The sequence below is a fragment of the Pelophylax lessonae genome, assembly GCF_965119305.1.
Source record: "Pelophylax lessonae genome assembly, chromosome: 9".
In the NCBI taxonomy this organism is placed as follows: Eukaryota; Metazoa; Chordata; class Amphibia; order Anura; family Ranidae; genus Pelophylax; species Pelophylax lessonae.
In genome coordinates, this window is record NC_138776.1 from 213,079,772 (window position 1) to 213,104,198 (window position 24,427).

At 38.7% G+C, this 24,427-nt stretch overlaps 1 protein-coding gene across 1 annotated transcript in view; it reads left to right on the forward strand.

Moving 5' to 3' along the window:
* Positions 1-9,946, forward strand: part of RGR (retinal G protein coupled receptor) — a 48,768-nt gene extending 38,822 nt beyond the window's left edge. The window contains exons 6-7 of the mRNA XM_082266824.1: positions 3,948-4,061; positions 9,482-9,946. Of these exons, the coding sequence (XP_082122950.1) occupies positions 3,948-4,061; positions 9,482-9,625 (258 nt within the window). The 3' untranslated portion in view covers positions 9,626-9,946. The remainder of the gene's footprint in view (positions 1-3,947; positions 4,062-9,481) is intronic.
* The last annotated feature ends 14,481 nt before the right edge of the window (positions 9,947-24,427 follow it).

The following is a 24,427-nucleotide window of genomic DNA, read 5'->3' on the forward strand; positions in this document are numbered from 1 at the left end:
GGCAGACATGTATGAATATATCCAAATGTGCTCTATTCCAGAGTAAAACTTGCAGTCATGTTGTAGAAGATGGAATTACCCCCATCTACCATACCCACCATCGTAAAGGTCTCAACGTAATGTTTGGAGTTAGGGTTGTGAGACTACACTAAATATTGCCAGTCTGTTTTGGGATCAAACTGCATATTCTGTGTTTGCCATTTTACTTTTTGTAAGCTGTGTTGGGAAGATTTTTAATTCCTAACACAGGAACTATTTATTTAAAAAAAAATAGAGAAAAGTAAAGGGGAGCAGTAATGGGGCTGTATCTGATAGTGTCCAATAGTTTCTTTTTTTTTTTACATTCCCTAAAATGAAATAAGTAATGATTACATTACAAACAACAGTCCTTTTATTTCCAATTTTACTTTATACAGTTTTTTTAGAATTGAAATTTGTCCCTGTGATTTAAATTATTTACTACTGCATATGGCTGCAAATTAACAATTCGCAAAATTAATGTTGATTCTTTTCCCACCTGGCTTGTGAACTATGGAAAGTAGACTTGGTAAATATCTACCCCACTATTCAAATTCTTGTGGGAACATTTATGTGAAAATTAATTCAATGTACAATTATAATTAAATAATTGTGATGAGATAGGAAACAATGAAGTAATTAAAGACACTGTATATCAGTTCATGAAACTACCTTAACCACTTCCTACCAGCCTATTGCCGAATGACGTCCGCAAGGTTGCTCAGTTATCCTGACTGGGCATCATATGACATTCAGCAGGATAAGCCGATTGTGCGTGCCGCCGGGGGGGGGGGTGTCCAGAGTGGTGATCGGTGGTGCTGCATGTTGCTCTGACAAACTGCATCTCTAATCTTGATAAAGAGCCTATGACATAGGATCTTTAGCATTTGAGCCAGGATGCACAGGGGGGGTGGAGAGCACTGGGGGGAGGGGGGAACTGGAGATCACTGATGGGGGGAGCCAGGGTGCACAGAAGGGTGGAGAGAACTGGGGGGAACTGGAGATCACTGAGGGGGGGAAGCCAGGGTGCACAGGGGGGTAGAGAGCACTGGGGGAACTGGAGATCACTGAGGGGGGGCAGGGTGCACAGGGGGGTGGAGAGCACTGGGGAAGCCAGGGAGCATTGGGGGAGCTGCAAAGCACTGTGGGGAGCTAAAGAGAACTGGGAGGGGGGGCTGGAGAGGGGGAGTTGAAGAGCACTGGGGTGGGGGGGATGCTGGATAGCACTGGGGGGCCAGCTGTTGTATATTAGGGCCGGTAAGACAGCTGCATAAAGAGGAATTGATCTTTCCATATATCTCCTGCGTCCGTTGAATGCCTGCAGGAGGGAGAGGAGGAGAATCAGGCATTCAACGGGCGTAGGAGATATATGAAAGGATCAATTCCTCTTTATGCAGCTGTCCCGGCCACTTCTCCTATCCAGCATATAGCACTTACCTTCTTCCCACCCCCTGTGAGCAGTGCAGACTGAAGGAGCTGCTATTACAGCTGCCTTCACAGGGAGATGTGTGCCGGCCTGAGCGGTCTGACACCCCCCCCCCCCCAGTGCGTGGCACCCGGGGCGGCCCGTCCCCCCACCCCCATTGGTACGCCACTGCCTCCTCATCAGTGCCCATCAGTGCCACCTTATCAGTGCCAGCTCATCAGTGCCTATCAGTGCTGCCCCCTTAGTGCCTGTCATTGCAGCCTCATCAGTGCCTGTCAGTGAAGAGGAAAACAAAATTTCAAAAATGTCAGTCTTTTTTAATTTTTTTATCAAACAATAAAAAACCCAGTGGTGATTAAATATATTTGTGGGACAAAAGTGCTAAAAATTGAATTTGGGTACAACGTTGCATGACCACGCAATTGTCATTCAAAGTGTGACAGGGCTGAAAGCTGAACATTGGTCTGGGTAGGAAGGGGGGTGAAAGTGCCCTGTATTGAAACTACCTTAACCACTTGTCGACCGCCTGCTGGCTTTTTACTGTGGCAGGGCGACTCGGCTGCATCCAGTCACGTAGTACTACTGTATGTGTGAATCCAGCAGGGGGGAGGCGGGCCGCAGGAGGAGCGGCGGCGATTGTCACTGCCCTCCCGCAATCGTCTGAAAAACGGAGAGAAGATCCACCGTAAACAAAGCAGGCGGATCTTCTCACAGACAGGCAGGGAGAGAGCAGAAGTTTCAGCTAAGCTCTATCTCTGTGCCTGTCACAGAACCTGACCCACACACATACAGTCAGTAAGCATAGAGGCATACTTTTAACCCCTTTGATCACCCCCAGTATTAACCCCTTCCCTGCCAGTGTCATTTTTACAGTAACAGTGCATATTTTTTGCACTGATTACTGTAGTAATGTCACTGGTCCCCCCAAAAGTGTAAAAAATGTCAGTTAGTGGTCCGATTTGTCCGCCGCAATGTCACAGTCCCGCAAAAATAGCAGATCGCCGCCATTACTAGTAAAAAAAAAATAAAAATGACGTGAATCTTTCCTGTAGATAGTAGACGCAATAACTTTTGCCCAAACCAATCAAAATACGCTTATTGCTATTTTTTTTTTTTTTACCAAAAATATGTAGCAGAAAACAAAATGTTTAAAAATTTACATTTTTAATTTTTTTCTTTTTTTAATGTCATATAGCAGAATGTGAAAAATATTGTTTTTTTTTTCCAAAATTGTCACTCTTTTTTTTGTTTATAGCGCAAAAAATAAAAATCGCAAAGGTGATCAAATACCACCAAAAGAAAGTTCTATTTTTGGGAAAAAAAGTACATCAATTTTATTTGGGTACATCGTCGCACGGCCGCGCAATTGTCCATTAAGTAATGTAGTGCCGAATCGCAAAATAGGGCCTGGTCAGAAAGGGGCAAATCCTTCCGGGGCTGAAGTGGTTAAAGTAGAACTCCAGAATGTTTGTTTTTCCAAAAACTACCCCTCCCCCCATTAAAATGATGTGGCCAACAGTGCCTCTATATTCTCCCTTTGCCCAATGCTGTTGGTCCTTATCCAGGCTGAAAGACAGTCACAGTGTCATTCGACTTTCTTCCTTTGAGCCTAGGCAATTGATGACGCACTCCCTAGGGGTACATTATCATGCGTTGCTCAGTTCAGGAAGAATAACTGCTTCCCTTTCCCATCAAAGACAACAACATTTTTCAGCTAAGAGACTGCAAAGAAAAAGGTAAGTATAGGACGTTTTTATAGGAAAATAGCAAAAAATGGGGTTGGGGGGGGGGCAGAGGGGGCTTGTAGCCGAATGGTGTGCAGGGAAATAACAAGAACAGGAAAATATATAATGTATAACTTTAGGTATATACTTGATTCATGTATTTGAGAGTACCTTAAAATTCAGACAAAATTGCTTGCTATAGCTTAGCTGTAAGCCCTAGTAAATTGAATTTGATGGTCACGTTATCAAATATAAGCTTGTTCCTAGAAAAACAAGGTGATGAGGAGGTCATATACATGATCATGTTCTGATGTGATGGTGTGCTGAGGACTGCCACTGTTTATTTCTGTTCCACTGGGAGGAAGGTATGCACAATATGAATCAGTACCGCAAAGTGATTTCGGCAAAAAAAAAAAAAAAAAAAACCCTATAGAGTGACTTATTTGCTCCAACACAAGTTTGTTGCAAAGCAAATCTGCACTTTGTATTCATTCAAATGTTCAAATTCAACATTTAAACAGACTGGAAAGAAGAATAAATAGTTATAACTATTAGAATGAATTGCTATTCAGAAATGTTGAAATACAAGTTTGGCTTAGCTTATTGCATTGGTAAATGATCAATACTCTATTATATGCAGTTTCAAGAATAGCAACAAGTGAACCTAAATGTCAAATGATTAATAAGATCCAGGTTTTTAAAACTAAAATTTTACTTGATGTAACAATGTATTGCATAGTTATAAATTCTTAGAATTAATACATTTTCCTTTTTTACAGATGAGCTCTGGATTACCAGTAAAATCACTGATGATATGTTGGGGGCCATACTCACTGCTGTGCTTTTATGCAATTATTCAAGATGCAACAATCCTTTCGCCAAAGTTACGGATGGTAAGAAAATGGCTTGAAACATTTTGTATAATATTAAAAAGTATTACAACTACAAGTAATGGTTCTATAGAGATTGTAGACATAACAAATGACTGTTAAGGATGGGGACCAGTCAAGGAATAATACACTATATTGTCAAAAGAAGATGCCTGCCGTTACACATACATGAATTTTAACGGCATCTCAGTTGTGATGGACTCCGGACACCCCAACTGGGTATCTCCACCTAGAAGCGGCTTCCTAAGCTCTGGAACATTAGACCCATGAATCTGGCTGTAGTTACCCCAAGAACTAAGCAGTTCTAGCTTTGGAGTGAACCAGAATTACAACTGTTTATTGAAACACAATCACAAAAAGATATACACTGTGGGACAATCCCCCCGCCCCCTTAGCAGCCAATCCACATACACATATACATCCCATAATAACTTGATCTTAAGGCAGACAGAAACAATAGAACAATGGAATACAGGTACTTAACAATAACAAACCCCACCCCACCTCACTATCTAGCAAGGTCCTATGAGACACTCCTGCAATATTCTAGCAAACTGTCAGTCAAACCGTTCATCTTCATATATTTCCTGAAAGACCTGTTCAGAAATATTATTGTCCCAAGTGAAAGAGCCCCTCACTCTTTCAACAGAAACCACACATATAGAACCCAGGATAACATGAAAGACTGAGTCCGGTGTGGTTGTACAGCGAGTCTGATTAGTGCAGACCCGACTGGGGTTCTTAGTCACCCTGTGACCCTAATAGACACAGGGTGACTTACAGATAAGAGGGGCCAGAGAAGTTGGACAAGGAGTTTCCTGACCTCTCTAAAGTAATCTGAGTTGCACAAGCCCCCCAACCAAAGTGACTCACGTCACATCAGTCTTAGTCCGTAAGGTTCAATATTGAGTTGGCCCACCCTTTGCAGCTATAACAGCTTCAACTCTTCTGGGAAGGCTGTCCACAAGGTTTAGTAGTGTGTCCATGGCAATATTTGATCATTCTTCCAGAAGCGCATTTGTGAGGTCAGGCACTGATGTTAGACGAGAAGGCCTGGCTCATAGTCACCACTTCATCCCAAAGGTGTTCTTTTGGGTTGAGGTCAGGGTGCAGGCTAGTCAAGTTCCTTCACCCCAAACTCGCTCCTCCATGTCTTTATGGACCTTGGACTAAGACTGGGATGCCATTAAAGTTAATATGCATGGAAATGCAGGCATCCCAATACTTTTGACAATATCGCGTATGTATTGAGGGAATGTGCAATAAGCATTTTTCCTAGTGGTAGATGCAATGCCTGTGTCATTAGACAGGGTCTTTAGATAAGAAGTAGCTACACAGGGTGGTGAAAAAGTGCACCATTTAGATCCTAGAAAGTTGTGAAACGGGGGGAGGGTATGCAGGGGGGAGGTATGCTCCATGGGCTATGGAAGGACTAGATGTTTAGCTTTTTAGGCGATGGAAACCATGTTAAAAGTAAATCAATAGTAGTAAAAGGGAGCACTATTTCATATTTTATTTTGCACACATGAGGTGGCAAGTAGCATAGACATTATAGAGAGGTATTCCTGGAGAGGAACTTGTACATTCAATAGTCCAAATCAAGTTCCAGTTTATGAAAACATAAACTGACCAAGGTGCTTGCTGGTAAAGGAACATGGATAGGACTTAAAGGGGGTCCAAACAATGTGCATGTGTCTTCTTCAGACTGTCTCTCTCAATGCTTTTAAACATTTCTTCTAATCTTTTTTATTTTTTATCCTTAAAGTATTTGTAAAGCATGTTGTTTACTGTTTGATTGTTTTGGGTAGGTTAGAACTCTGAGGCTGCATTCACATGTCAGCGTATGATCGCGGGCAGAACCGCCGCGGTTCCGCCCGCGATTCGGAGATTTATTGCAAATCGCGGGACGCCTAGCGTTGCCCGTTGATTTGCAATAGCCCCCCAAATGCCGAGCGATGTTGCAGCGATTTACGCCCGCCGAATCGCGGCAACATCGCGCAAACAAAATCGCGGGACGCAATACGCTCCAAAGAAGCTCTTGTACTTTTTTGGAGCGTATTGCGTCCCGCGATTTTGTTTGCGCAATGTTGCCGCGATTCGGCGGGCGTAAATCGCGGCAACATCGTTCGGCGTTTGGGGGGCTATTGCAAATCAACGGGCAACGCTAGGCGTCCCGCGATTTGCAATAAATCTCCGAATCGCGGGCGGAACCGCGGCGGTTCTGCCTGCGATCAGACGCTGACATGTGAATGCAGCCTTAGTGGGGTTTTTATTGTTATCTGGGGCTCCATCAGAGCGATTTCCCTTTCTGTTCTGCTGACAATGTTTTACAAAACAGAACTCTCCAACATCAACACAGACATGTATTAAAAAAAAAAATACTTTTCTGTAGTAGAGTAGAGTAGGGAAAATGTCCCTTTGCTGATTTTTCCTCACTCCATGTCTGATAATTAATTAATTAATAATAATTAATTGTCAACAGGTCAGAAAGTGAGGGAGAACTTCTGTAACAGAGCCCCAGATAGCAGTAAGGGCCAGACTGAATGTTATTCCTTCCCCACTCAAAGAAGATTTTGGTTTGACGTATTCTATAAATGTTAGTGTACTGGTTTCACCTCTATGTCATTTTATTCACAAGTGTATTTATCAATAAATTGTAATGCACACTTCTAACACTCTGAGGTTCAAGATATTTAAATATGGAACCATAAACGAAGTCCAAACTCACAGGTTATGTACCTCGAAATAAGGTAAACTTTGCGTACTATCCCAACTAACTGGTTTATGACATACTGTATATATATATATATATATATATATATATATATATATATATATATATATATATATACACACACCTGCCATAAAGCAAAAAAGTGTTTGATTTTCTCAAACTTTTGGCCAGTTTTAATCACTTTTTTGCTTTATGGCAGGTGTGTATATATATATGTATATACACACACACCTGCCATAAAGCAAAAAAGTTATTAAAACCGGCCAAAAAGTTTGAGAAAATTGGAAAGACTGAAAATGCAAGTGAACAGAGATTTCAACAAAACCGCACTAGTAATTTAGATCACCCTCTAAGGGCACAACTCTTCGGAGGTAGCAAATTTTATTTTCAGACTGTTTACCTTGGGACAAAAAAATATCATGCTATGTTCTACTGTAATTTTACATTACCTGTGGACAGAGAACCCCAATATTGAGCACACAATAAAAAACTTTCAAGTGCATAATTAACCTTGTCTGTTAAAACTGCTAGTTAGGATTTTTTTTAGAACCTATTGTAAAAAACCTCTTATTGGGACTTTTAAACGGCAACCAAATATAGCAGAAAACAAATGGATATAAAAATATAAACGTTTATTAAGGTTTCCTAAAGGGAAAACCTCACATGAGGCTTTGTGAATAAAATCAATGGAAATTGACAATCAAGATTGACATGTTATACATATTATCAGTAGTAATACCCTATACCAGTAATGGCGAACCTTGGCACCCCAGATGTTTTGGAACTACATTTCCCATGATGCTCAACTATACTGCAGAGTGCATGAGCATCATGGGAAATGTAGTTCCAAAACATTTGGGGTGCCAAGGTTCGCCATCACTGCCCTATACAATAGATGGCTGCACACTCCCCAAGGTAAGCACAATTCCTGAGGTAGATAACAGCTATGCATGGAAGGTGCAATCCAAGGTAGTTTTGAATGTCTTTATCAGGGATATTAATCACCACCCTGGAATGTAAAAGATTCTACCATAATTTACATTGTAAAGCAATATATTCCAGTACAACAAAGATAGTTTGAAACTATACTTACATATGTTTAAATAATTTGCTAGTTTCCTTGTGGGGTCAGCAGCCCTCAAATAGGCCAGGACAGAGAAGAACCCAACAGGACCACATATCTTTTAGTTATATCTAAGTATAGGATATATATAGTCCTCAATCAAAAGTGGGGCTTATTTATTGAGGCAGAGCAGAGTGTCCTCCCTGGAAAAATACATACAGTGGAACTGTAAGCAAAGATGGCAGAACAGCAACATATTTAAAAATATGTAAGTACAGTTTCAAACTATCTTTGTTCTACTGGAATATATTGATTTAGAATGTAAACTATGGTAGAATATTTTCCATTCCAGGGTGGTGATTACTACCCCTGATGAATACATTCAAAACGGCATTGGATTGCCACTTCCATGCATAGCTGTTATCTACCTCAGGAAGGCTGACCTTACCTTGGAGAGTGTGCAGCCATCTATGGTATAGAACAGTGATGGCGAACCTTGGCACCCCAGATGTTTTGGAACTACATTTCCCATGATGCTCATGCAATCTGCAGTATAGCTGAGCATCATGGGAAATGTAGTTCCAAAAACATCTGGGGTGCCAAGGTTTGCCATCACCGGTATAGGGTATTACCACTAATCATATGTATATCATGTCAATCTTGAATGTCAATTTCCATTGATTTTACACCCCCTACGTACTTTAAGGTAAACCGCCTTTCCTCTAGTTTTAGTGAGTGGCCACGTGTCTTATTGTATCTCCTTTCTCTGAATAGTTTGTTCCTTATGCTAGGGTCGCCAGTACAGTATTTGTACATTGATATCATATCCCCCCTCAATCGTCTCTTCTCCAGAGAGAATAAGTTCAGTGCTTGTAGTCTTTCCTCATAGCTGATGTCCTCCATTCCCCTAATTATTTTTGTTGCCCTTCTCTGGACTTTCTCCAGTTCCAGCACATCCTTCCTGAGGACCGGTGCCCAGAACTGGACAGCATACTCCAGATGTGGCCGGACCAGAGTCTTGTAGAGCGGGAGAATAATCTCTTTATTTCTGGAGTGAATCCCCTTTTTTATACATCCCAGTATTCTGTTGGCTTTGCTTGAAGCAGCTTGGCATTGCATGCCACTGCCAAGCCTGTTGTCTACCAGTACCCCCAGGTCCTTTTTCATCTTAGATTCACCCAGAGGTCCCCCCCCCCTGCCCCCTAGTGAGTAGCTTGCTTTATAGTTTCTGGCACCCAGGTGCATTACTTTACCTTTTTCAACATTAAACCTCATCTGCCATGTAGTTGCCCACCCCATTATTTTGTTCAGGTCCGCTTGTAATTTTAATGACAAAGCCTCATGTGAGGTTTTCCTTTTAGGAAACCTTAATAAACATTTATATTTTTATATCCATTTGTTTTCTGCTATATTTGGTTGCTGTGTAAAAGTCCCAAATAGGAGGTTTTGTACAATAAGTTCTACAATTCAAGGGATGATGGTAACCCAATCCAACACTGATAAAATCAATGGTAGGTAAGACTTTTTTTTTTTCTTTAAACATTGACAACATTTGCTATAGCATATAAAACAGCTTGTTACTTTATTTTGTTCAAACTAAGCCCAGGTCGCATCTTTTTTTTGCAGATGCCTGCTCTTTTGGCCAAGATGTCCCCTGCTGTGAATGCCTATGTGTATGGACTTGGAAATGAGAACTACAGAGGAGGAATTTGGCAGTTCCTCACTGGACAAAAAATTGAAAAAACAGAAACTGACAATAAAGCTAATTAACATATATTTAAGCCCCTGTTCTGTTTTACACTGTAGTGGACAAAAATCAGTGTTATAAAAGTGTTTGGATTGTTGTGCCTTGAAACAGTTTGTAGTGTGCAACTTTACCGCCAGTGAGGAGCTACTTACAGTTTACTTCATATCATGTTTCTGTATCTTAAACTAAAAGACAACCAATATGTACAAATAAAAAGGGTGCTTGGGTAATATATTAATGTTATGTAAGAATGACTATGTGCCTTAATCAAAATATACTGTGGTTTATTAAAAAAAGATGAACATCCTTAAAAATAAACAAAATTAGGCATGTAATAATAACAAGTAATGAAAAAGACCACAATCATTGAACAACATTAATTATAGCTGAACTCTAGGCTCATATAATATACACAAATGAATGCAGTTATGTATTCATTCAAATATTGTTAAATGTGTGTATATACATTTATGTATATGTATATATACATGTTTATACATATATATATATATATATATTTTTTTTTTTATGCAAGCAGCGTAAGTACCTTAATTTCACCTGATATCAGAATTTTGCCAATGGTGGAAAGCAGAGCTCAGACCAGGAGACAGAAAAATAGCACAAGGACCTAGTTCATTATGTTGCAGTGCTCATGCTAGTAAGGGAAATGCTATTTGGAGGAGAGATGAAAGTAACAGAGAGATAAGCTCAGATGTCTGCTGTTTCTCATTTTCTGTCCAGTCACAAGCTAGAAAAGTGACAGGATCTACAATTTTTATTGAAATACAACAGAAAATAAACAGGTATCTTGTCCTGACAGACAGGGCTGTGCTGGGTGGAAGAGCAGTGTACATTTTTGAACTGGATTAACAGAAATACAACATTTATGATAGGTAATTCAGATTTTACATATAATACTGTATGTATGTTGTCTGCCTATTTAGCTGTTTCCCTGGAGTTTTGCTTTACTCTCACTTTACGGATATATTTGGTCTTCAATATTTTGTTTAGCACTCATCATAGCACTTTTACTGAAGAAATATATCTTAAGATAGGTTTATGAAGTATAGTTTACTTAAATCTTGTTAAGAACACAAACTACCTTATTTACTTGGAAATGTGTATATACAGGTGCATCTCATAAAATTAGAATATCATCAAAAAGTTAATTTATTTCAGTAATCCAATTCAAAAAGTGAAACTCAAATATTTTATATAGATGTGTTGCACACAAAAAGTATAATTCAAGCATTTTTTTTTCTTTTAATTTTGATGATTATGGTTTAGAGCTAGTGAAACCCCAAAATTCAGTATCACAGAAAATTAGAATAGTAATACTACATGAGACAAATAAAAAAAAAAAGGATTTTTAATAAAGGAATGTTGGCTTACTGAAAGGTATGTCCATGCACAGTATAGTATGCACTCAATACTTGGTCGGGGCTCCCTTTGCATGAATTACTGCATCAATGTAGCGTGGCATGGAGGCGATGAGCCAGTGGCACTGCTGAGATGTTAAGGAAGCCCAGGTTTCTTTAATAGTGGCTTTTTAGCTCATCTGCAATGTTGGGTCTGGTGTCTCTTATCTTCCTCTTGACACTACAACACAGATTCTCTATGGCAGTGGTCCTCAACTCTGGTCCTGGGGGCCCACTAACAGGCCAGGTTTGCAAGATAACTAAATGACATCACAGGTGATCTCATTTGCTGCTCAGTGATTGCAGTATTCTAGTCTGCATCTCCCCAAGGTAATACTTAAAATCTGGCCTGTTAGTGGGCCCCGAGGACCGGAGCTGAGAACCACTGCTCTATGGGATATAGGTCAGATGAGTTTGCTGGCCAATCAAGCACAGTGATATTATGATCATTAAACCAGGTATTGGTACTTTTGGCAGTGTGGGCAGGTGTCCTGCTGGAAAATGAAATCAGCTTTCCCATAAAGCTGGTCAGCAGAGAGAAGCTTGACGTGCTCTAGAATTTCCTGGTAGAGGGCTGCATTGATTTTGGACTTGATAAAATACAGTGGACCAACACCAGCGGATGACATGGCTGCGCAAATCATCACTGACTGTGGAAACTTCACACTGGACCTCATGCAACTTGGATTGTGTGCCTCTATGCTGGTGCTGGTCCACTGTGTTTTATCAAGTCCATCATCAGTGCAGCTCTCTACCTGGAAATGATAGAGCACTTCATACTTCCCTCTGCTGACCAGCTTTATGGCAATGCTGATTTAATTTCCCAGTAGGACTTGGCACCTGCCCACACTGCCAAAAGAACAAATACCTGGTTTAATGATCATGGTATCATTGTGCTTGAATGGCCAGCAAACTCGCCTGACCTAAACCCCATAGAGAATCTGTGGGGTATTGTCAAGAGGAAGATCAGAGACACCAGACCCAACAATGCAGATGAGCTGAAAGCCACTATCAAAGAAACCTGGGCTTCCATAACACCTCAGTAGTGCCACAGGCTCATTGCCTTTATGCCACACCTCACTGATGCAGTAGTTCAAGCAATAGGAGCCCCGACCAAGTATTGAGTGCATACTATACTGTACATGGACATCCTTTTCAGTAAGCCAACATTTCTGTATCAAAAATCCTTTTTTTATTGGTCTTATATAATATTCTAATTTTCTGAAATACTGAATTAGGATTTTTACTAGCTTCAAGCCATAAAATTTTTGGAAAATTATGAAAATTAAAAGAAAGAAATGCTTGAAATATATCGCTCTGTGCGTAAACCATCTATATAAAATATAAGAGTTTCACTTTTTGAATTGAATTACTGAAATAAATTAACTTTTTGCATTAAAACATCAGCAGTCAAACTACTTTCCCAAACATATTTAAAAATCTTAATTTTTTTTTACGTGCTTTATCTAAATGTTTCCAATATTAATGAAAAAGAGAAGACTTTTTTTAAATATTTTAAATCAGGACTGTCCAAGTCAATCCTATAGGGTCATTATCCTCCCACAGTTCTCATTTTTTAGCAAACAATACTGGATTGACCAATTTTCAGTTCACTAAGATCTTTCATTGTGTGCTGCACATTTTTGCCAATATGCAATCAATCTAGTCTTAAAATATCAAATGAAGGGTTTTCAGCAAAAAGAAGGCAGCTCCATTTTTTTGACCTTTTTTTGGTATAGATCTGTTCTATTTTGTTCCGAAAAATCTGCGCTTTTAATTGGTGCAAAAATTAGGAAGCTCTGCATTGGTTCCCATGTTCCTTTAAAAAAAGGAGCTTCCTATCTAGAATGTTGGATGGAAGAATGAGCTAGCTCCAACATTTTAAATTTCACCCTGCTGTATAAAAAAATATATTTTTATACGGTTACGTTGCTGAATCATGTGGTAATACATAGACTACAAGTAAATAATATTTAAAACTCAAGTTGAAAAAACAATGTAAACCATTTTTTTAGTCTCCAGAAGTTAGTCTCCTTATTGCTGTGAACCCTTCAATTCAGTTTTCGAAGAACAGTTTTCTACACACTACAATTTTTGTTACCTTATTATATATTGGATCTTCATGGCTATACAAACATTACCAACAGCTAAGAAAAGTTCTTCTGTTGAGGGCTCTTTTGTTTTATTTTGCCACTAAAACCAAAACATCACATGTTTCTGCTTGAAGTAGGGTGCATATTGCTCGATGTTCTGATATTTTGAATACGGTCAATTATAAATTCTGGATCTAATTTACCATAACCACAATCAGATTAACCCATATACACCTATGCTCCACCATACAGCAGTATAATCTGTTCCTTCAAAAGTCCAAATATAGGGACCTTTTGGTCAAAATAGGGCACAGAGAGATAAAAATAAAGAAAGCTCTATATGACTTTACATTTATTGTTGTATGGAAAGTTGTAACCAAGAGGCATAATAAAGGTTTAAGTCAGGGCTGACAATTTTCTGTCCTCGCTACAGATATTCCTAATAGGATCCTAATGTACAGAACAAAATGCAATCACATATAGAATAATTCTGCTTCTATGAAAACCTTTATGACTTGAACTTGTCACAAGACTTTGTGAAAGGCATTTTCATTTTTTTTAACTAATAGCAAAAAAAACTATAGAAAAGTGAAAAAAAACAGACATATACTACATTAATGATTAAACTGCACATGTATAATATATGGTATGTGTTTTTAAAGTATATGTCAAAACTGTCAAGCTACACACAAAGTAAATAATATGATCTATTAATCAAGGTTAAACACATATTTAACCAAGAACTTTTTATTTGCAGATGTTCTCGATGGATTAGGCTGCGAACAGTCTGTGCGTTACCATCTGTTTAAGAAATGGGTTAGACACAAAAAGGAGGTCACCAGACACAACATCTGTAACTGTAACAAATTGTAGGATAACTGTCTAAAAAGGAGCTTCTCATAAGCTCTGCTTTAAAAAATGTAATTACATGCATGAGAGCATAAACTCAGTTGATGGGATATTGCTACTTATAGTAATGTATACCTTTAGATACACATAGATACTTAAAGCGGAGTTCCACCCAAAAGTGGAACTTCCTCTTTAAGTGCTCCTGACCCCTGACATGCCACATTTGGCATGTCATTTTTTTTTTAGGGGGGGGCGGGTACCTAGATTTGACAGGTACCCGCTTCCACTTCCGCTCGGGCAGCCTAGGCGGCTCGAGCAGAAGTTATCCTCTCCCCCTCCCTCCCTGCAATCTTCTGGGACATGTCACAGGTCCCAGAAGATTGCCTGTCCACTGAGGATGCGCAGTGCGTGCCCGGCTGTGAAGCTGCAATCTGTTACAGCCCGGTGCCCACACTAGAGATGCCGGCGCTGTGGGGAGAAGAGGGAGAGAACCGAGGCTCCTGCCGGCCGCATTGCTGGATCCTGGGACAGGTGAGTGTGTTTATTGAAAAAGTCAGTAGCTACACTTTTTGTAGCTGCTAACTTTTAATAAACACCAAAACGGGTGGAACTCCGCTTTATATTCCCACAGTTGATGAAAAAAAGATATATATATTTCAATAATTCAGATACAACATATGCCTTTCAAGCTTTTAGCTAAGGCAGAGTATTTGATATTTAATATTTGGGTTATGTGCATTAAATTAATTCTAGTTTGTTAAAGTATTATATTTCATGTCATGGACAAATAAATATAATTTGCAAAAAAAAGTGCAGTGCATGAGTTTCATTAAGCTTTTTGAATTCCATGTATTTGTCACTTTTACCGAAGAGACTTTTTATCAAATATAGATAATTTGCCTTGCCTAGCACTGTAATAAAAATATTATGGTGTTATAAGTTGCTGCAGAATGAATTAATATGGCAAGGGAAGTAATTTGATTGTAAATATTCCTATGTCACTTTTTTCTGCCATTATAACAGACCTATTTTTATAAAAATAACATATACCTATGCTTGAGCAAGCAAAATAAAAATCTTAGTGTTTCCATACTAGAAGCAAATTCAAAGGATTCTTATCTGAATTAATAACCTAATGAAGAGAATTACATATGAGCGGTAGTACCTAGTACCTGCAAGCACTAGAAATGCATAGAAAAAAAAAAGAAAATCTCTCAGTCCAATAAGTAGTGGTATCCTTTTCTCCAGAAAAAGGGATTTATTTTCTTCACAGACCACAATTAAAGGTCAGCTAAGCTGGGATTAAACGCCACAGAAAATTACTAGTGCAAAAGATTCGACAGGCAGATCTTTGGAATAATCCGCTAAGACATCTTAGGGCAAATATTAATTATGTAGATACACAGGTCTTAACATTTAAGTTGCTATGTCAGTTCTAGAATTAACATTACTAATTGTATTAATTAATAATTTATTAATGTTATCCATCAATGACAAAATATACCCAATTAATGCTAAAGCAAAACACCAATTTATTAAGTTAAGAATGTTCACACACAAAAATGGTGTAAGTATTCACTTTAGTTAGCCTATCCCGTACAGATGAAAAAATATAAATTAAAACAGTAATTTTTACATGATTAACTAACTAAAGTAAATATTCACTTTAGTTAGCCTATCATGTACAGATGAAAAAATATAAATTAAAACAGTAATTTTGGCATGAATAAATAAAGTGAATATTTACACATTATGGGGTTGATTTACCAAAATCGAAGAGTACAAAATTTGGTGCAGCTGTGCTTGGTAGCTAATCCGCTTCTAACTTCAGCTTTTTCAATTAGGTTTTAACAAAAAAAACCTGGAAGCTGGTTGCTTTCTATGCAGAGCTTCACCAGATTTTGCACTCACCAGTTTTAGTAAATCAACCCCCATGTGAACATTCTCAACTGCCTTAGTAAATCAACCTCATTGAATCAGCCTTCCTTGTTAAAGTCTTTGGTCTGTAATGCCTACAAAGTATTAAACAAATTGATTTGTCGTTTACAAGTAGAATTTCTAGTTGCTGTTTTTTTCTTAAACTAAATGTATAATTTAAATTCACACTTCTCATGAAACAATTAGGCACATGCAAACATCGCTAAATCAATTTTTTAATTTTGAGTGGGAAATATTTTGTCATAAGTGAAAAAGAAAAACTCCTTTATATGATCTAAAGTCAGAAGACTATAACACATGGTATTTGGCCATGACAGCTGGGGAGCAAATACTCAAAAAAGACCACTGTCGACATACTCTAACACCCCTTGCTCTCCAGTATAATAAACCACACTTACAACCATCAAGTTGAAAAAGGGCAAGGCAACAGCTTTATTTAACTTCCAACACATAACACGTTTAACCAGTGCCAAGTCACAGTTGTACTGTGAGCACGCTTTAACGTTAACTGGTCAAATTCCAAGAGGACCTGTCCTTACCATAAGTGCTGGACAAACAGACCAATTCCACTCTCAAATCAAGGGCATATCCAACTACAGCAACCTAAGAGTGCTGGCAAGGTCAAAGAACCGCCGTGAAAGCTGTGACAGACCAGCCATAAAGGGGGCAGGAAGGTGGGTATCTCTTTCATCCACGTGTAATGAAAAGGGCCAGAATTCCCTTGCACAGGACATTTGAGCTCAGGCCCCAGCCCAAAACACCCCTTAACCAATCCACTGCAACCACCTAATCCCTCCTTCCTCCACCCATGTCCTGGCCATGTGCCATCAGTCAAGGGTTTCTTTCCCAAAGGAATCAAGAGGCCTTCACTTGTCAAAGAGTCTTGCAGTAACCTAAGAGAACCAGCAAGGCACAACTCGGAAGTGGAACCACCATAAATACTGTATAATGTGCATTTACAAACACTCATATAATTTAAACTATCCATATATATATTTTACAGAATATACTTTATGCAATAGGTAGGTAGCACATCTTACAGTAATAACATTGTTTAAAAAGACTGAACATTTTTTGTACTATATACAATAGTAGAGTACATTTAGTCATCTGTACCTTTTTCTTAACAGCTTGTACAGAGCAGGGTTTGTCATGCATGCAATTCCTAATGCCTCGTACACACGCAACGATTGTTGGCCGTGAATTTTCGGCCAACGTCCGATCGGCCGATTTTCGGCTTGTTAGTATGATGCTTCCGACAACCGACTTGCGACTTTTCGGCCGAACAAAATCTGGTGTGCATGCTATAAAATTTTTGTTGGCCGTCACCAGAACGGCCGATTTTTCGTCAGTCAGTACAGATTTCGGCAGACAAAAATGTGATGAGCAAGACTGGGCATGCTCAGAGAAGTAAAAACACACGGAAAGTAAACCAGCACATGACATCACTTCTGAAGTTGGTTGTTGTTGGCCGCTAAAATTTGTGTGCAGTCTAGAGCACATTTCAACCAACACAACAACACTGGACAAAAGACGGCCGATCGGTCGGCCGATAATCGTTGCGTGTGTACAAGGCTTAACATACAATAAATCTTATAAACCGAACAAATGTACACATCACTAAATAACTAAAATCAACTAGATTGATTGTTCATTACATCCAATCTCATAGGGTTTGGTATTTCATGTCTGATCATTATGCTATAAGGATGCAAGTAAAATATTTAAATTCAACTCCATAATTTTCTTACTATCTTATCCGTATATCATACAAAAAATGCATTAAATCTTAAAAAGGACCAAGTGCAATATTCCATAAGAATACAAGTTTTACTTTTTTTACTGATCCTTTGAAGGCAAGCCATATCGAAGTGTCTTTTATGGGTTACTGCAGCTGTTACTCCATTCTTCTCTGCCTTATTAAATAATGAATCTGTCACATTTCTTTTATCCACACCATGGGTTTAAATACATTCCACATAAAATAAACTGAATAAGTTTCTCATTAAATACCATGTTGATTAATATAAAGACACCATATTAGGATATTTAAATTATGTCAAATTGGATTAGAAACAGTGATTGAAAACAAAGCCATTCTGTTTTTGTCCTGTATCCCAGAACGCAGTGAAATCCCATTACATGCCTATCATGAGGATCAGAGCCGAGCCTGCCTCTTATGCTTTTGGATGATGTTCTTATTGAATCACACATGCTGTGAACAATGCTGGATTGTTAAGTGGGGAGACATGTGCTACAGGCAGCTGACTGCTCTCATTGGATTCATAGGATTGTAGCTCTTTTTGTCAAACTGCGTACGTCGACTCACAAAGAGAGCTTTCTCAACATCCAATTAGTGGCAAAGTGCAAATACTACTCTAATATTCAATCAGTCACTTCACAAGATACCACAATACCAGCTTTACAAAAAAAAAAATCAATCGTTCTGAGTGGGAAAATGTTGAGAAATTGTAATGACATAAGTGAGGCATTCATTTTAAATTACTATTGCTTTGCTTAGGAGAAATAACCTTGGAAGTAGCTTCTAAAAATGTATTTCCATCTGAAACACGACTCTGAAACATAGTGATGTTTCTATGAAATGGCTGCCTTTAGTATGTGTTATGGAACTGTCACCAGCATGTGTTCTACTGTCAGAAAATAGACAGGTGTCCTCAAATGGCAGAAGGTGATTTAGCAACCTCCACCCATAATTGAAATATCACTTTTACAAGGATTAGCTGTTTAAGCAAGCTATGCATAGTAAGATGTTTTTTTGTTCTGTTCCTAAAAATCATCAATAAGCTTTTTTAAAACAAGTTGTGAAAAACAATACAACGGCCTTTTAGGTAATGATGAATTGTGGCAAATTGAACAAAATGTTTCATCCCTGGATCCCTTCAGGCTGCCCTGTAACCGCTTTAACCACTTTACCACCGGAGGATTTTGCTGTCTTACATCCAGGCCACTTTTTGCGATTCGGCACTGTGCGACTTTAACTGACAATTGCACGGTCATGCAACGTCGTACCCAAACGAAATTTACGTCTTTTTTCCCCACAAACAGAGCTTTCTTTTGGTGGCATTTGATTACCTGTGCAATTTTCATTTTTTTGCAATATTAATTAAAAAATGTGACCATTTTGAAAAAATAACAATATTTTTCTACTTTGACAGTTAAAAAATATCCAATATATTACATTTTTGTCATATATTTAGGCCAAAATGTATTAAGCTACATGTCTTTGACAAAAAAATTCTCAATGAGCGTATTTTTAACCGCTTTATGGTGTACGTTTATGAAAGGGTGAATTTTTTTCTCTGTTCGCTTCTCTACAGTTCTCTGGGGAAAATGATCTCCTCTGGCACCCTTTTTATGAAGCAGAGAACTTCAGTTCTCCCAGGGTGATCAGAGGAGAAGTGTTTTCGCCGAGATCTGTGTAGAAGTGAAAGGAAGCGCCTGTAATCTCGTGAGACAAAGCGAGATTACCTAGTCTGAAAATCCCTGGCGCGCTTTAACCTTCCTAGCGGTATTCCCGAGTGTGACTCGGGGTAAGATTTTAGTGCCAAAAGCGGTAACCCCGAGTCACACTCGGGGTAGCGCTAAGAAGATCGCTGGATGCTGGAGGAGGTTTTACTTACCTTTTCTCCGGGATCCAGCGAAGACTGCCAGCGGTGTGCGGCGGCGGAGCTCTCTCCCGATCGTCTGCGAGCCCCGGCTTCCGTCTCCGGCGACGTGACGTCCGCCGGGGGGTGGAACCGGCGGCAAATTCGAATGTAAAATGCACCAAACACACTGATATCGTTCAAAATAAAATAAAATCACATTACATTACCCCCCAGTGCCCTTTCCTGCAGTTTTACTGTACTTTTTATGTAAATATATGTATATATATATATATATATATATACATATATATACAGTATATATGTATATATACGTATATATATACACATATACATATATATATATATATATATATATATATATATATATATATATATATATATACACACACACACACACATATTATATATATATATATATATATATATATATATATATATATATATATATATACATATATATGTATATATATATATATATATGTATATATATATATATATATATATATATATATATATATATATATATATATATATATATACACGTATATATATATATACACGTAATTCTTGTGAATGAGCAGCCCAAACCAACTGTATACATTATATATATATATATATATATATATATATATATATATATATATATATATATATACGTATATATATATATATATAATATATATATAATATATGTATACATAATATATGTATACATACATATATATATATATATATATATATATATATATATATATATATAATATGTATAATAAATGTATACAGTTGGTTTGGGCTGCTCATTCACAAGAATTACATGCTTTCAGCACCTAAAATAATGGTACCGCTTTCAGCACCTAAAATCCAAAAGAATCATACCGCCAGGGAGGTTAACAAGCAGTGATAAATTATCACTGCTGAGTACACGATCCCCACTAATGTTAATAAATAATAGTCCCCCTACATAAATATATATATATATATATATATATATATATATATACACTGAATACACACATGCATACATTATATATATATATATACACAATATATATATATATATATATATATATATATATATATATATATATATATATATATACACAATATATATATATATATAAATATATATATATATATATATACACATTAAATATATATCTACATGTATGTGTGTATATATATACATGTATATATATACATAAATATGGCAGGGGGACATGACTACTGTGTTGGGGGGTCTGAACGAGGAAGAAGGAAGTCGATAATCTTCCTTCTTCCCCCTCAGTTCTCCCCCGATTTGGTCTTCACTCCCCGCTTCACAAGCTCCAGGCTGGTGAATCCGGGAGTGTGAATTCTGGCACAGATCGCCAGTGAAGTGCGGAGATCGCAGCTTCATGACCTGGCCATTTCTGTGTCAGTCAATGACAGATTCCCATGTGAAGAGATGATCAGCGAAGAACATGTTCTCCGCTGATCATTTCTGTTTCATAAACTGAGAATGATTGGAAATGAGCTGTGATTAGCAGGATCATCTCCATTTCATAAAAGGACACCTATGACCGGAAGGTTTTACCCCATTCCTGACCAGGCCATATTTTGCGATTTGGCACTGCGTTATTTTAACGGACAATTGCGCAGTCGTGCAAGGCTGTACCCAAAGTACATTTATGTCCCTTTTTTCCCCACAAACAGAGCTTTCTTTTGGTGGTATTTGATCACCTGTGAATTTTTTACTTTTTGCGCTATAAACAAAAAAAGAGCAACAATTTTGAAAAAATAACAATATTTTTCACATTTTTTATATGAAATCCCCCCCCCCCCCCCCCCCCAAAATGTAAAAATCTAATTTTTTTAACATTTTAGGCCAATTTGTTTTCTGCTACATATTTTTGGTATAAAAAAATCGCAATAAGCGTATTTTGATTGGTTTGCGCAAAAGTTATTGCGTTTACTAACTAAGGGAAAGATTTATGTCATTTTTGGTGTTTTTTTTTTAAACGAGTAATGGCGGCGATCTGCGATTTTTTTGCAGGACTGCAACATTGCGGCAGACAGATCGGACCCTTGACTGACATTTTTGACACTTTTGGGGGTACCAGTGACATTGCTACAGTAACCAGTGCTATACATATGCACTGTTACTGTAAAAATGACACTGGCAGGGAAGGGGTTAATATATGCCTGGTGCTTACTGACGTGTGTGGGGGGAGGAGACTGAGTGACACAGGGACAGATCGCAGGTTCAGCTATGCTGAACCCTGCAATCTGACCCTGCCTGTCACTTAGGAGATCCGCCCGCTCTGTTTACATAAGCGGGCGGATTTCCACACTAGATCCCCGACGATCGGGGAAGAGCAGCGGTGATCACCGCTGCTCCTCCCCATGCCCGACTCCCGCTGTAACTGAATACAGTTACCGCCGAGAGAGGGGATTGTCTAATGACGTAGGTCTACGTCGCCAGACGATAACAAACCACTTTGCCGCAGTACAGTCAACGTGACTGGTCGGCAAGTGGTTAATTTGAACTAGTGTTCAGTTTGTTTATCATATAATTGTGTTCCAACAACAAGTACAAGTGCAAAAGCAATATTGAGCATATTGTAATACGGAATTATCAAAATGTATGTTACCCTCATTGTTTTTTTCTGAGTGTGTGTTCATATATGTGTTTTTTATAAATCAGTCTCTATCATTTTCATGTACTTCTCCCATCTGAAGTATCCAGTAGATCCCACCAGTCACCTTACTTCCTTTTTCTAAACTTACAACACAAAGCAAAGAAGCTGATCTATGTTAACATGGCCAGTTTTCATCCTTTGGCTGGCCATTTAGGTCACTGTGCAGACACACAGCATGCCTGTATTGGGTCGTTTGTTCAGCCACAATACCCCCCCCCCCCCAACCAGCCAGCTTCATGAACATGCCCCCAGCTCAAGCACAGCCTGCATCTTGCCTCAGGCTGAATAGAGTATAGAATACATGCACACTGGGTGTCGGCACAGAGTCCTGTAACCCTCCTTCCCACTATCAGGAAAAAGAGATGTACGGTCACATGACAGATTATTTAAACCTTTAAAAAAGGTAACAAAAATCATTTCTGGAACTAATCAAAAGCAAATATGGTGCCTGCATAGATACAAGTCCATCTGGTTAAAAAAAAAAAAGGACAATTAGTATAAAACCTCCATACATACAATTATTTTCTTTTTAAACGGTTTTTATTGAAAGCAAAAGAAATACGGTACAGTAACATGCGGTGGAAAGATTAGGTACATGCCGTGATAAAACAAGTCGCATTGAAATATAGAACTGCAGCATATAACAATCAAGCAACAGGTAACAATGTGATACGTATATGGGATCGACCCGGCGTCCCGTCTGAGAAGCATTGAGGGTACGCACTAACTGTAGGTGTGGCCTAGGTCTCAATGCGTGGATGAACCACCCCACAGAAGGGGTCTCAGCCAAAACAAAGGTATACCACTTAATTAGGTATTCCGGGGGCCGGGTGTAGGGGGGGGCTGGGTTGACAGGAAATCAGGGTAAGTAGGAGAGGGTCGTGGGGGGGAGGTAAGAGCAGGTGCCCGGAGAGAGCCTCGAACCCCCCCAGGGGCCCAGGTGGGAAAAGAGGGCCAGTAATGAGGATGCCAAATCAGGTGAGTACAAGGCTGTCGTCAAGGCCTGGTGGTAGGCAATGGTCAATCCAGGGCCGCCAGAGCCGTTCATAGGGGGTCAGTTTATCCAACAAAATTGCTTCCATTTTAGCATGTAGCATGGCTTGGGTAACTCTGTGTAGCATAGCCAGATGACAGAGCGTGGGGGTTTTCCATACTTTTGCGATGGTTTGCTTAGCAGAAGTCGTGACATACAGGTAGAGTTTGAATTGACGGTGGGTGAGGTTAGGTGGCTTGCGATTCAGGAGAGCAGATGCCGGGTCAGGGGCAAGAGAGGCGCCAAACATGGTAGACAGGGTATCGTGTACTTTGGACCAGAAGGTTCGCCCATACATACAATTCTATACTCACAGTTGATCTAGAAGAAGGCAAAGATACGCAAAGCATCGTTGCTACAGCATATCATAAAGCACGTGTCATAGTGGTGCGCTGTGTTATCAAAAATAATGTAGTCCAGGTTTTTAGGTGCATTGATGGACCATTCTGAAGTAGTGTGCCTTTATGCAACACATCTCAGTGTACAAAAACACATGCATAACTTTTAGGATGCAAAAGTGTGAAGGGGTCCCTAAAAATAATAAACAATCTATGTGTATTTTAGGTTTTTAAATTGTTCTTATACATGTTTTTAATAAGTCATGGTTATGGGCATATCTTCTTGTTCTCTCTATATGTAGGCTCGGCCGCTGATCCTCCTATTTTACTCCAGGTCTACCAGACAGAAGCTGTCTGATTAATAACATCAGAATCTGTGCAGCTTCTAATGATGTGAAGCATGAATTTAAAGACATTACTATATTAAAATAAACCTGTATCTTCTTTTTGACTCCACTTAAACTTTTCAGGTCTAGTGCATTAATGTATATTTTACATATTAAAGTGTGTTGCCATAGAACATCTCATTTATTTGAGTGGGCTGCCAAAGCTCAGAAGCGGACCGCAATGCTACCTACCTTACCTAGGTTGAAAAAATACACAACTATTATAAGGTCTTATTTTGACTGCAGATTCAGATACTTGTGGACAGGAATCTTAATTCAGAAGTCAGCTTCCCTGCACAGTTTTATACAGGAAAGCCTTACTTTGAGTCCAGTCAAGGTTCTCATTTTTAATTGAAACCCTGATAAAGGGGGAGTTCCTTTGACCCCCGAAACTCATTGACTGTCTTTTAACACAATATCATCAAATGAATTTGGACTCTTATCTTTTGGTCTGGCACTCCTT